The sequence below is a fragment of the Motacilla alba genome, chromosome 6 (genome assembly GCF_015832195.1).
Source record: "Motacilla alba alba isolate MOTALB_02 chromosome 6, Motacilla_alba_V1.0_pri, whole genome shotgun sequence".
Lineage (NCBI taxonomy): Eukaryota > Metazoa > Chordata > Aves > Passeriformes > Motacillidae > Motacilla > Motacilla alba.
Window position 1 is genome coordinate 1,804,782 of NC_052021.1, and position 12,765 is coordinate 1,817,546.

General features: G+C 43.8%; 1 protein-coding gene across 2 annotated transcripts; it reads left to right on the top strand.

Annotated features, from left to right (window-relative positions):
• The first annotated feature begins 64 nt into the window (after positions 1 to 64).
• Positions 65 to 12,351, top strand: LOC119702620 (kinesin family binding protein). 2 transcript variants are annotated; one of them, XM_038140980.1, is made up of 7 exons: positions 65 to 499; positions 2,770 to 2,868; positions 6,761 to 6,840; positions 6,949 to 7,132; positions 8,238 to 8,322; positions 10,070 to 10,182; positions 10,912 to 12,351. In XM_038140980.1, exons 1-7 carry the CDS (start codon positions 80 to 82, stop codon positions 11,788 to 11,790), a joined length of 1,860 nt encoding a protein of 619 aa, XP_037996908.1. In that variant the 5' UTR covers positions 65 to 79; the 3' UTR covers positions 11,791 to 12,351. The 2 variants fall into 2 exon arrangements, with proteins under 2 accessions (XP_037996908.1, XP_037996909.1); XM_038140981.1 differs by having other exon boundaries at positions 10,073 to 10,182.
• The last annotated feature ends 414 nt before the right edge of the window (positions 12,352 to 12,765 follow it).

Sequence of the window (12,765 nt, forward strand, 5' to 3'; positions counted from 1 at the left end):
CCCCGGGCGCTTCCCGGCGGTGCCGGGGCTCGGCGTCCTGAGGGGCGCTGCCTCACGGCGCCGCCTGAGGGGCGCGGCCATGCCGGGGGCGGGGCCGGGGGCGGGGCCGGGCGCGCGCGTCGGGCGGCGCGGGGCGGGGCGGGCCGGCGGGAAGATGGCGGCGGCGGGCGGAGGGTGGGCGGCGGTGTGCGAGAAGTTCCGCGCCGCCCGCACGCTCTCGGCCGTGGAGTCCCTCAAGGACCCCGAGACGGAGCCGTACCGCTCCAAGTACAGCGCCCGGGCGCTGCTGCAGGAGGTGAAGCAGCTGCTGAGCGCCGCCGAGGAGGGCGGCGAGGCGGTGCTGGCCGTGCGGCGGGCCGTGCTGGAGTACGAGCTGGGCGTCAACCACACGGACACCGAGGAGCTGTCGGCCGGCGACGAGCACCTGCAGCGCTGCACGCAGCTCCTGGAGCCGCACCGCCTCTCCCCGGACTGCGTGTCCCTCTACATCCAGGCCCAGGTGGGCTGCGGAGGCCGCAGGGGCGGCCCGTGGGGCGGGGGGCTCCGGGGAGCGGGGCCTGGCGCCGCGGGCTGGGCCGGGTGCTCTGCCCGAGATCGCGGCGCTCCCGCGTCCTGACAGGTGCCGCTCGTTTAACCTTGATAAACACGGCAGCCCTGGCGTTCAGTTCTTGCTGGAAGGGATCGCTCGCCGGCGGTGGTTGTTGGAGGGATGCTTTTCTCATCCGAGCCTCCTGCTGATGCCTCTGGGCGTGCAGAGCATCTGAAATGTGTTCTCATTGAAACTGGGTGTTGATAGATCAGCGTGCTCTTCTGGACAGACCGAGACAAATCTTGTAAGAGCTGCGCGAGAATAAATTAGAAAAAGACCTCACAACGTCCAGAATTTATTTGTGATACGTTAACTCAGTGGTTGTCAAAGTGACGTCGGGAGATGCTTTTATTAATGCATTACCCTGAAATGATAAATTGTCTGTTTTTCAGCATTGGCTGTTGTTTTTTAAGCTATTACATTTTGTCCCAGATGGATAAATACAGTTTTGTTGGTGTTTGAAGTAATAATATTTTTCTCTTTATTCTGAAGGGAATAATCAAAATCAGTTCTTGCTGCGTGAAGATTCGCAGAAGGGCCTTTACTTGATCACTGTTGGGGTAGCTGGTGGTTAGGTATCTGACTCTAGACAATAAAATAGTCTTCTAGTACATGAAATAGAGCAGTTACTTAGATATCTATCTCAAAAATGGTTGCCCTAATTAGAGAAGGCTCCATAGTGTTTCCTCATCAAACTGTCAAGGAATTGTGGGCTGACATGGAAAGGGGGAAGTGAAATGATGATTTGTCTTACATTGGTTAAATTAGCTGAGTTGTCTGGGCCAGTGGGGTCACATCTGCTCCTGTCCTTCATCGTGAGGGTCTGGATACACTGCTGCAAATCCGTTCCCCTTGGGAAGGTGTGGGGATTGCTCCAGATGAAGTAAATAACATCTTCCCACACGTTCCTGGGGAGATATGGCTCTTGTGGCTCAGGACCAGAGATTCCACTGTGCTTCTGGTGTGCTGGAAGGCAGCTCTGCTCTCTGTTAGCCCAAAGTCTGCATGGACGTCCCTGTTTTGGGGCCTTCAGGATGAAGTTTGTTGTGCACGTGGGTCCAGCAGTGCTGGCTCTGCTCTTACCTGGCTCTGTCCTGAGGCGTGGAGCGGAGCCCAGGCTGGGAAATGAACCCCCAGCCCTCGGTCCCAAGGGCTGCAACAGGCTTGAGTCCTTGATTTAAACCAGTTCTGATTTAAAAGCAGTGGCTGTCCTCAGTGGCAGTACTTCTCCACCTTCTGGGATGTCTGCAGTGTGATGCCACGGCGTGACTGCTGTTCTGTAGGAAGAAGCATTCCTATTTCCTGCTGGGCCTCTTTCTGTAGCCCCACTTCTGATTTCTGAGCTTTTGCATAAGATTGTGCTTCCCAGTCTCTGTCTGATGGAATCTGGTCTGCTCCACTGCGCGGCCTTGGGCAAAGTGTTTCAGCTCATAAACAGCATGTGATGTGCTTTCTTGTAAAAATAGAGGAATGGAATTGAAAGGGGCACAGGGCTGGCATACAGCTACCCATTTACTTATTTTGAAGGTTTTTTGGGGTTTTTTTAGCCCTCTTGAGTTTTTTAACAGCACTGCCTAGGATTTTAATTAGCACATCAGACATAGATCATTATTAACACCATCTTATTAATACAATTAGAGGTACTTTTTGTCAATGTTGGGTTCACCGAAGCAGTTGCTTTAATTTAAATTTGAAGGCACTAGTCTATAACTTTTGGACCTCAGAGGTTCCTTTAATCTCTTTCCATTGTTGAAAATACACAAGCATTCATTCCTAACCTATTTTTTTTTTCTTGTTAATTTTTTTCTGTGGAGTCATGTTAACCAATTTATGATTTCTTGTCTCTTTTCATGATATCTGTATGTGATGTAAAAGCTGCATGAATTGGACACTGAACATACTCTGTGGGAAAAGCTCATTATTTGAGCACACTAATCCTTATGTAGCAGAGTAAACAGAGGTGGACTGTGAGGTGCATTTTTTATGTGAAATTTGCTGTGTGCAAACCCCCTCCCTTTTGAGCCACTGACAGTGAAATGTGTGGGCACGGTTTCTGCTTTTTGAAACCCATTGCATTAGAACACATACATATATAAGGATGAAGACTGATCAGTTGTTTGGGGAAAAAAATGTGTAATTCAAATGAAATGTGACTAATTTTTTTTTTCTTTTACCTTTAGAACAATCTGGGGATCCTGTGGTCTCAAAGAGATGAAATTGAAACTGCACAAACTTACTTGGAATCTGCAGAAGCCTTGTACAATCAATACATGAAAGAGGTACTGTGCTGATGTCGTGGCAGGTCTCGCTTTCACCTGCCACTTGCAGGTTAAGTAATCTTTGAAATAAGCATGCAATGCAATTTTGAGTTCCTGTGCTTTGTACTGGCTGCTGTGATACTTTTGGCCAGTGATACAAGTTGTGCTGCAGTGTAGGACAAGGCAAATTGGAGCATTACTTGCTAATTTCAAAATAGAAAAAAAAAATTGCTCAAAAATAATGTTCCCTTTTGAAAGCCCTTTAATAACCCAAAGTTGATGCCTGGTAGAATTTGGATTTTAATGAGGACTATCATTAAATGTTATCTTGGAAATGCAATTAAAATATCCATTGCTTTCAGTGGGAAAAGGAAACAAAACTAATATTTGCATGGTTGGCTCTGACTGTGCAGTGTTTTGCAGGGGCAAGTAGTTTAGTCCATATCCAAGAGGACAGTCTCACAGACAGCTAACCCTCTCATGCATATTAAACAACCTTTTGAGCTGTGGATTCTGCTGTGGATCCTACAAAGACTCCCTTGTGCTATTTTTAAGCTCTTTGCAAAGCTGTTCCTACACTGGGTTGCCTCAGGGACAGTTCTGGAGTGAGCTAAAAACATTTGTGGCCTTCAAGAAGCAGTAGCTGTGTCTCAGCACAGCTGAATAGGTTGGACAGGCCTTATTTTCATGAAATTACAGGTTCAGTTCAGGTTTTACCATGAAATTGGTTTAGAGTACTGATTGTATTTGTGGAGATTTTTAGATTCCTTTTTGAATTGGTTGGTTGCTTCCCTCTTCCCACCTTTGCAGCCACGCTGGCCTACAGTGCTAGGAGAGGTAATGGATCTAGGAGAAAGCCCCACTTGTGCTGAAAAGCTTGGCAGCTTATTTCCTGCCCTCTGGATCACTTGGGCTAACCAGAGGTACTGCATCTCCCTAATTAATTCCTGATGTTCCACTTTGGTATTTATACCCAGCCCCAGCTATCACATGACTTCCAAAAGCATCTGGCACTTGCTCCAGTTGTTATGAAATGAAACTGGTGCCGTGCTATAGTGGATTAAAGTGCTGCCAGGTACTTCACATTTGCACTGTAGACTTTTCTGCAGCTTTAAATTTTTGTTAGTAGTGGTTACTGAATATTTCTTCTGGGGCTTTGCTGCCTGACTAGGTGTAGTGGTTTTGGTTTGTTAATTTGAGATTTTTTGGTTTTAGTGTTGGTTGATTGTTAGTGTATTTTTTTCTTGTTGTGAGGTAGGATTAGGAGGAAGGTAAAGTAAATTTAAAAGTTTAAAAGGGCGTAAAGAAAAATTTATTAACAGTAATTAAAAGAAAGAGTAATAAGAATTAGAGTAAAACTTTTTAACATTATTCTTCTGTTGCTGCCAGGCATCCCTGAAGGGGTAATAATTAGCATTGACTCCATGACACCCAGAAGGCTGATCAATAACTTTATTATTCTATACTTATTAAGAAAACCCATCACCCCTACTCACGACACAGGTGGACCCAGTTGAATCCAAACACCATCACCGTTGGCCAACCAAGAAACCACCCTTTGGGAAGCAAATCTCCATCACACATTCCACATGTGCCCAGCAGCAGGGGCAGCAAGTGAAGATAAGAATTGTTTCTCGTTCTTTTCTCTGATCTTCTCACAGCCTTCCCCAGGACAATTCCTGGGAAAGTTGTGCCTTGCTCTCTGTGGCCAGAGACCTGCTGCCTCACTCTTCTCCTTATAACTTTTTTTTTCTTACTGACAGTGTAAAGAAACAAAACCTAAAATTTTTGTTAGTTTACTATGACCTAAAAGAAAAAAAAAATCCCAAATTTCTTTCGTTTTTAACATATATTTTTTCACAAAACATATACAACTGTCTGATAACTAAAGACCTTACATCACTTGTGTGAATCATTCCTGTACAAACCAAAGCACTAGGGTTATTCATACCTGATGATCACTTGCCACGCTTACCAACATTATTTACCTCTTACAGTTCAAGGCATTAAGCAGTCAAACATAACTATGCTTTAAGTCTTCCTCCTTTTAGAAGAAACCACAGATTTATACAAGGATGTCAGCATTTGTCTTTCACTAATTATAAATACGTGAATGTAGTTTTTGTGACGTTCCCCATTTCTGGGCTATCAGGAAGCCTTCCTGTCAGGGAGTCTTTGGTAAACTGCTGATGATGGAGACATTTTCCTGAGCTGATGGATTTAGTTGTTTACTGAATGGGTCCAATTAACTTACTAATGGGATAGGGTAGTTTTTCCCCCTAAAGCAAAACCAAGGCAAAGAGCTTGGGCTAATGAAGTCCACTTAGAAAGGAGGGTTGGAGAGCTCTTTCTGAGGATAAGTAAAGGCATAAGGCTTGATATCAGAGGTAGATCTGTAGATACACAGGAAGGAGGCAAGAATTTTGCTTATTGTATCATTTCAGTTCTTTTCTTTGCGGGGATCGCTCTAGCCTGGCCAGAATTTACTCCAAATCTTGTTAGAACGTTTGTATCTAAAGAAAACAAGAGGAAGAGTTATAAAGTCACCTCATAAAAGCTAATGAGGTGTAAACAGAGACCTACAGATTAAAAGATCATGTACAAAAATCTGCATGCCTCTGGTAGATTAAACATGCTTTAGTTTATTTGTCACTATGTGTTTCAGGTACATCTGCTCATTTTTTAAGATGAGTAAAACACTTCTCTTGAAAGCAAGTAAACGAGTCTGTTCAGGGATTTTTAATGAGAAGCAGTACAAACATAGTATGTGTTCTTCCCTGTAAAGTGAGTGTTGTTTCTGCCCTTGTTCCTGTTCCTAAGTCTGCATTAACTCATGAAAAGTATTTATTGAAACTGATTTTTATTTGTTGCCTTACTTTCTCTTTGGCTAAGAAAGAAATGGGGTTAGGAGAGGGCTAGACAAGCTGCACACTAACCTGGACTTTGTTGCTGGCAGACACGTTGGGACACCCTCCAGGATGCAGTGTGTGATGGGAGAAAAGCTCCCTTTAAAAGGTGGTTTCATTTGAAGTGTTTCAGAATTGATTAGCACCTGAAGTAATTCACAATTGCAAAGGAAATGGGATAAGCCCAGGCTAATAAAGCTCTGCCATAAGCAGTGTTCATCTGTTGGGGCTGCCTGTGAGCTGTCTGCTAACATGATTGACAGTTGTCTTAAGGCAGACTGGACGCAGCATTGCCAAAGGGTGTGTAGTTGTTTTTGTAAGGGTTCTGACAGAACTCGTGGCTTGAAGGAAAAAAAAGTGCTTCTAATGATGGGAACTACCATTATTAATTAATAACTTGCATGTAGGTTTTGCCTGATAGGAAGGTTTAGCAGCTTCATCCTCCAAAGACATTGCGTGCTGTCTCGTTTGTTTGTCTGAGTCAGTGATCTTGCCAGCTCGTGGATTCTGGGCGTCCCTTTAGAGCAGTCTTCACAGCAGCTCTGCTGAGCACTCAGCACTTGGTGTTCTCTCAGTACTTCCTGCAGGATGTTTTCTTGCTGCTGATCAGTGCAGCTGGGCAAACGAATATTTCACACTTGAAGGCGTGCTTGGTATTAAACTGATGCCTCAAGGCCCAGAATGTTACTGCACAAAATAAAGATGCCCAGTAGAGTCCTGTAGACTCCGGGCTGAGTATCTCTGGCACAGGCAGCACGCACTGCTTTAAAGTGAGGAAGCCTCCTGCAAGCTGTGAGCCTTGTCATTCTGTGTGGAATTGCGACTTTCATCCTCTCAATCTCCTGAGCGTTGTGGAATTGCTCTGGAGAAGTGGCACTGAGATGGGTTATGCGAAGCCTTGCTGAATTTGGGGTTGGCAAATGGTAAATGGTGCGTAGCCAGGAGAGGGAGCACTGTGCCACAGAGTAAGAAATGGAGTTTGCTGAATGTGTCATGTACCCTTGCAGGATGGAAATCCTCCCCTGGATCCCAGTGAACATTTCATGGCAGAAGAAGAAAAACTCACAGACCAAGAAAGATCCAAAAGGTGGGTGTTAAACAGCATACTTAAATTATTATTACTCTCTATTTTTGAGTAAGTATTTAGGGAGGAAAAAAACCCAACCATCTAAAGAGACTGTTGTTGTTTTTCCAGATTTGAAAAAGCCTACACACATACTCTGTATTACCTGGCACAAGTCTACCAGCACCTGGACATGATTGAGAAGGCTGCTCAGTATTGCCACACTACCCTGAAACGACAGCTCGAGTACTGTGGCTACTACCCCGTGGAATGGGCACGCAATGCTGCCACTTTGTCACAGTACTATCTCTCCAAGGTAACCCATCCATCCTGGGCTTTTCTGCTGTCGTTGTGCCATGAATGTAGCTGTTCAAACAGCTCTTAGAGAGGGCGCTCCGAGATGAACTGAAAATGAGCACCTCTAAAACCACAGGTTGTCTTCTGACACGAAGCATCTGTCAGGTTTTTTCTGAAGAGGACACGGTGGCTTTCCTGTGGGGTTGCAATGGCAGTGGGGACGATGAACAGGGCTGTAAACACAAGAAAAGCTCTGTAGTTAATGAAGTATTAGCAGCGATGTGATGTCATGTTCATAAGTAAAATTTGGGGTTATAATATTTTAATTTAAAACTCTTTATTATATTGTTCTCTTAGAATTAAGTTTGAAAACAAAAAGCATCTCATGAGGGCCAAAATACGGCTTTTTGTTTACAATAAATTATTGTCCTTTGTGCCTTAGCATGTGCTCAAGAGTTGTTTGAACCTATGTGAACATGACAGTGAATATGTGAGTTGGTAGCTGTTTGCCACGTGTTGACTCTAAACTATCTGCTGTTAGGAAGTGCTTCAGCTTTATTTAGGAATTTCTATGTTCCGGGCTATTTAGATGCTCCTTTCTGATGCTTAAAAAGATTCCTGCCCTACCTAAGCCAGTTCATGCTAATTTCAATAGTAACTCCTAATTTCCCTGTCTTTTTGATGCATTGATAGCCCCAGTTATTTACCAGTGCACTGCCAAATACGGGTAAAGGAATCTAGATCTGACTCAGGGTGTCAGATCAGAGCTGTGTGTCCGGCTGTTCCCCCACCACCCTGTGACAGTGTTTGCCACAAGGCATCACTTCCTTCACCTCAGGGCAGCCAGAAGTCAGAAGGTTCAGTGTGCATAGCCAGTGTTAAAGGAAAGGCTTGGTGTTGTGGCTGTGGGACAGAAAAAACAGTTGGAAAATATTGTATTCAATAATAGGTGTGGAAAAATTGTGGTTTCTTCCAGTGCCTGGGCAATATGCTCCAGAGCTTCTCAGTTCTGTCATTTCCCTTGTGGTTATGTGTGCTCACTCTCTGAGGTGAGGGGTTTTGCCAAGTGACAGTAGTGCTTGAGCTGCTCACACCTGTGCTAAATGCTGCTCTGTTTCTCTCAGGAATGCTTTATGGAGGCTCGACACTGTCTAGCAGCAGCCAGTGTCATCTTTAGCCAGGCTGGACAGGTGCCATCTGCTGAAGACTGTAAGTTTATAAAAAAGTTTTGAATCAAATTATTGTGAATTAAGCATCAGTATGTATTAATGTTTAAAACTGAAGTTTAACAAAATGTACAAAACTTACCCCAGTGCTAATTTTCTAAAATATTTTTCAATAGAGTTGAATGTTTCTGAAAAGTGACTGCTGCTACAGCTCAAGATTGGCTATGCGTAGACCCTCTGAGAAAAAGTGCTTGTTTCTGGTGTTTCAGAAAGCAGTCATTCAGTAAAAGTGAAATTTAAAACAATATCCACTTCAACAGTGGCAGTATCTCCATTTGACGTTGTACATGTGCTAAAAATGCAGTTTGCCTCAGTGATCAGAGGGCAGTCATTCAGTGAAGCAAACCAGATGCTTCCTGGGAATAGCTTTAAAAGAGGGAGCAAACCTGCAGCTTTGAAAACCCCAAATCCAGAAGGTACTTGTGTTGTCCTTCGTTGCTGGATGCTGCAGCCTCATCGGTGGCTGGTTTTGGAGGTGGAGCTCCCCTCCTGGTTGTTTGGGCCTTGATGCAAAGGATCAACTTGGCAGTGCAGTGTGAACAGCAGGAGAACTTTTAGAGAACTGGCCCTAGTTTTAAGGACCTGCGGTTCCATGATGGTGTCAGTGCTCTGTTTTAGGCCTAGGCTTTGCTTATCTACAGCACCTTCTATGTCTGTCTTGGGCAAGTGGAAGCTTCCAGTTGGTAGAGCTTTAATTCATGGAGAGGGAGTCAACTAAGTTCTGTCTTGACTTCTTCCTGCACCACAGTGATAATCCTGTTTGCTTTGGTGAATAATTGCTTATCCTACCTTCCCTTCCTTTGCATGGGACAGAGAGCTGGGCTGAGGACTTGCAGAAGGTTCTAACTTACAGAAAGACCAGTACACAGTCAGCCTTGGCCATTCTCGAGCACTTTGATTTTATCATGGTAATTGGAATATAAACTAACACAGACATAATTCATAAATGTTCCTTTTCTTAGATTAGCAGCAGTTCTTAATTCCTTAATAAGAAATTCATTTGCTCTGATGAAAGATGATGAGTGCAGTGGGTCTGAGTGTGAAGTTGGCTTTTTATCTGGTGAACAGAAATGCTGCTGTCCTGGAGGAATGTCCTCTCCTTGTTCAGCTAACTCACTGCCTTCTGCATAGACACTGGGAAATGAGGTTTTTGTTGAAATCCGTTTGGTTTATGAAAATGTTATCTTGAGACATCAGCAGTGTTGCTGTCTATGACAGTGGGGAGACTTTGGGGGAGAAAAATACAGAAGTTGTAGAGCTAATAATTGTTATGTTTGTACCAGGTAGCTTAACCAAAGGCAGTTTCCCCTATTTTGTTCCTTTTTTTGGTAGCAAGTCTGGGGCCCATTGCAATGCAAATGCCCTTACCATCCTCAGAAACGATTACTGGGCAGACAGCTGAAGCTCAGAAAATGGATTATCCTGATTGCTTTCTCGTACTACAAAGAGACCTGGAAACCTTTTCCAGTGAAACACCTTGAAGATGAAAGGTCTTTTTAAAGATACATTATGATCTGTTTATTTTCAGAATAATAACAAGGACAAATCCTTGGTAATCTGTAGGGGTTTCTACCAGAAATGACAGTTTACAGAACTGTTACATAAACTAACATGTTTCTGTCTAACCATGAGGAAAGTAAATACAAGTGTGTTCTTTGCATGGAACATTTGAGGGTCTTGCTGGAGTGCTGGACTTCTCTTGAAGTTTTTGTGTGTTTATGTCCATTCAGCAGATGAAACAGAGCCAGACCAACAGGACCTTCCAGAGAGGAAAGCTGAAATTGCAAGGTGTTGGATTAAGTATTGCCTGAATCTTCTGCAAAGCGCTCGAAAATTGCTTGAGGTAACAGAAAATCTGTTCTGTAACTGTCATTGTCTAACAGCAAGCTAAGTCTGCGATGATGTTTGCAAGAGGAGTCAATTTGCAGCTGGTAACGAGGAATAAGCCATTGCCCAGTGAACAAAACAGCAAATGCTTGCAGTGTAGCAAGTGTTTCGTGGTGTGCTTTGACTTCAGTGCAGCACGTAAGAGTAAGCACAGAGAGGGGATCAGCTCTGTGGTGATCAGTGCATTGCTTTTACAGCAACTTGACAAAATTTCCTCCTCGCTGCTGCATTTTCTTGCAGCGTGATTTGACAGGTTTCTTCTTATTTAACTGCTAGTAAGAACGTTGTCTTAATGTGCAACAGTTTTCTGTGCTGATGTTCTCATTCATTCAAGCATTTGATTAATTCAGATTTGACTCAGTTCACTTAATTTGTTTAAGTATTTCTTCAGGTGTTTAAACCAGCATTTGCTGAAATGCTTTGTGAAGCAGAGCCCTTGGGTTTAACATTTATTCCTTTGGCTATTTTGTCACACAGGGTAGGGGGACTGAACCACCTAATTTTATGTCTTTTCAGAATTGATAATGTAATTTATATGATTCTTCTGTTAATATAAGGCCTCATATATCAACGATTTCTGTTTTGTCATGTTGCTCCCTAGTTTACATTTCAAAGGTGACTCAAAATGAGTCAGTCTCTCTTTCCAAGCCAGATTTGTTTTAATTAGCATGCTTTCTCATTTCAGGATAACATAGGAGAGCTGGATCCAGACAGGCAATTGGAACTTAAAGCCCAAAGGAAAAAAGAAGAGGATGAAAAGGAGAAGGGCAGGAAAAAAGCTGTCCTTTTTGGGACAAGTGATATATGTGACTCTGTCTTAGCCATGGAGGAGAAAGTGAGCAGTGTATATCCTTTAGATTTTCAAGAAGCCAGAGAAGTCTTCCTGGTTGGTCAGAACTATGTTCAGGAGGCAAAAGAGTTCTTTCAGGTCGATGGTTATGTTACTGACCATATTGAAATAGTTCAGGATCACAGTGCTTTGTTTAAGGTACTTGCTTTCTTTGAAGAAGACTATGAGAGGCGCTGCAAAATGCACAAGCGTAGGATAGACATGCTGGAGCCAATCTATACAGACCTGAACCCCCAGTACTACCTGCTGATCCGCAGGCAGCTGCAGTGTGAGCTAGCTGACACCTACTATGAGATGATGGATTTAAAGGTGGCTATTGGTAACAGGCTAGAGAAACTAGACTCGCACACAGTCAAAAAAATCAATTCTCTGGCTCAGTTTGCAATCAAATATTACGAGCTCTTCTTGGATTCTTTGAGGAACCCTGATAAGGTGTTTCCTGAAAAACTCGAGGAAGATGTTCTTCGCCCTGCCATGGTGGCTAAATTTCATATTGCACGACTGTATGGTAAGCTTATTACTTCAGATAGCAAAAAGCAACTGGAAAATATGCAGACATCATTGGAATATTACACATTTCTGGTAGACTATTGTGAGAAGTATCCAGATGCTGTCCCTGCCATTGAAACTGAACTAGAACTCAGTAAGGAGATGGTGAATCTTCTTCCAGCAAGCATGGAGAGGCTAAGAGCCAAGGTGTCTTCATTTGTGTAAATGCTTGCCTTGGAGGCAGCGGGCACTATCAGAACAGTTACCTGTCCAGGCCAGTGCTGTGGCACAGCTTCCCTACTGATCCATAGAAGTCAGGTGTCTGCAGGGACATCCACCTAGAGCCTGCACTAGTGTAACCTTGTGAACAACTCCGAGCTCTCCTGGTCCGTAGCTCACCCACACTAATGGTATAAACTCTAAATGTAAAGTATGAGTCCAGCTAATGCTTTGTACTGTGTGTCCTATATGTAAATATAAACCTTTTCTCCCTCACAGCTTTTTCTTTGGTGTATGATTCAGTTCCTAAGTGTAGTGCTGTATGAAAATAGTTTCTTTTAAGGGAATCTTCTTCTCTAAGAAATTTTTTTCTTATAAACCTGAGGCACGTTCTTCCAACTAGAATGCATTTTATCTCTTCTAATGTTTGTCCCCAGAAAACTTTATCAATGTGAAGGGAACTTGTTTTCAGTATTTATTTTGTATGTTGCTTGTTGTTCTTTTCCCTTGTTAATCAAAACCCAGTTGATATAGGCTCAATAAATGGACTAGCTTGGCTAAACGTTTCTTCAGAGTCCTTGGAATTCTGTTTCCTGTGTCCCACTAAGATAAAATACACGTTTTAACTTTGGCCAAAATAAGTAGTTGTGAATGTGTTTCCATATGAGTGTCTTCAGTAAAAACACGTGAGCAATTGTAGTGCCAGAAGCCAGAGCAAGAAAGCAGCCAGCTTTCTTAGTGGTGGGAGACAGTACTGTGCTCTTAACCCACCGTGGAGTGTTCACAGGTTACAGTCCTGGGCTCTGCTGCTGCAGACATTTGCCCAATACAGCTTGATGCCGTGGGTGGCTTCTCCCTGTGCTGCTCAGGGAGCCCAGGTGCTGCTTCAGCAGGGGCTGCACCTGGGAGCTCTCTGAAGCTCTTAGAGATGAAATACAGGCAGAGCACACGGTCCAGCTGCATAGCAAGAGGTGATGGCCA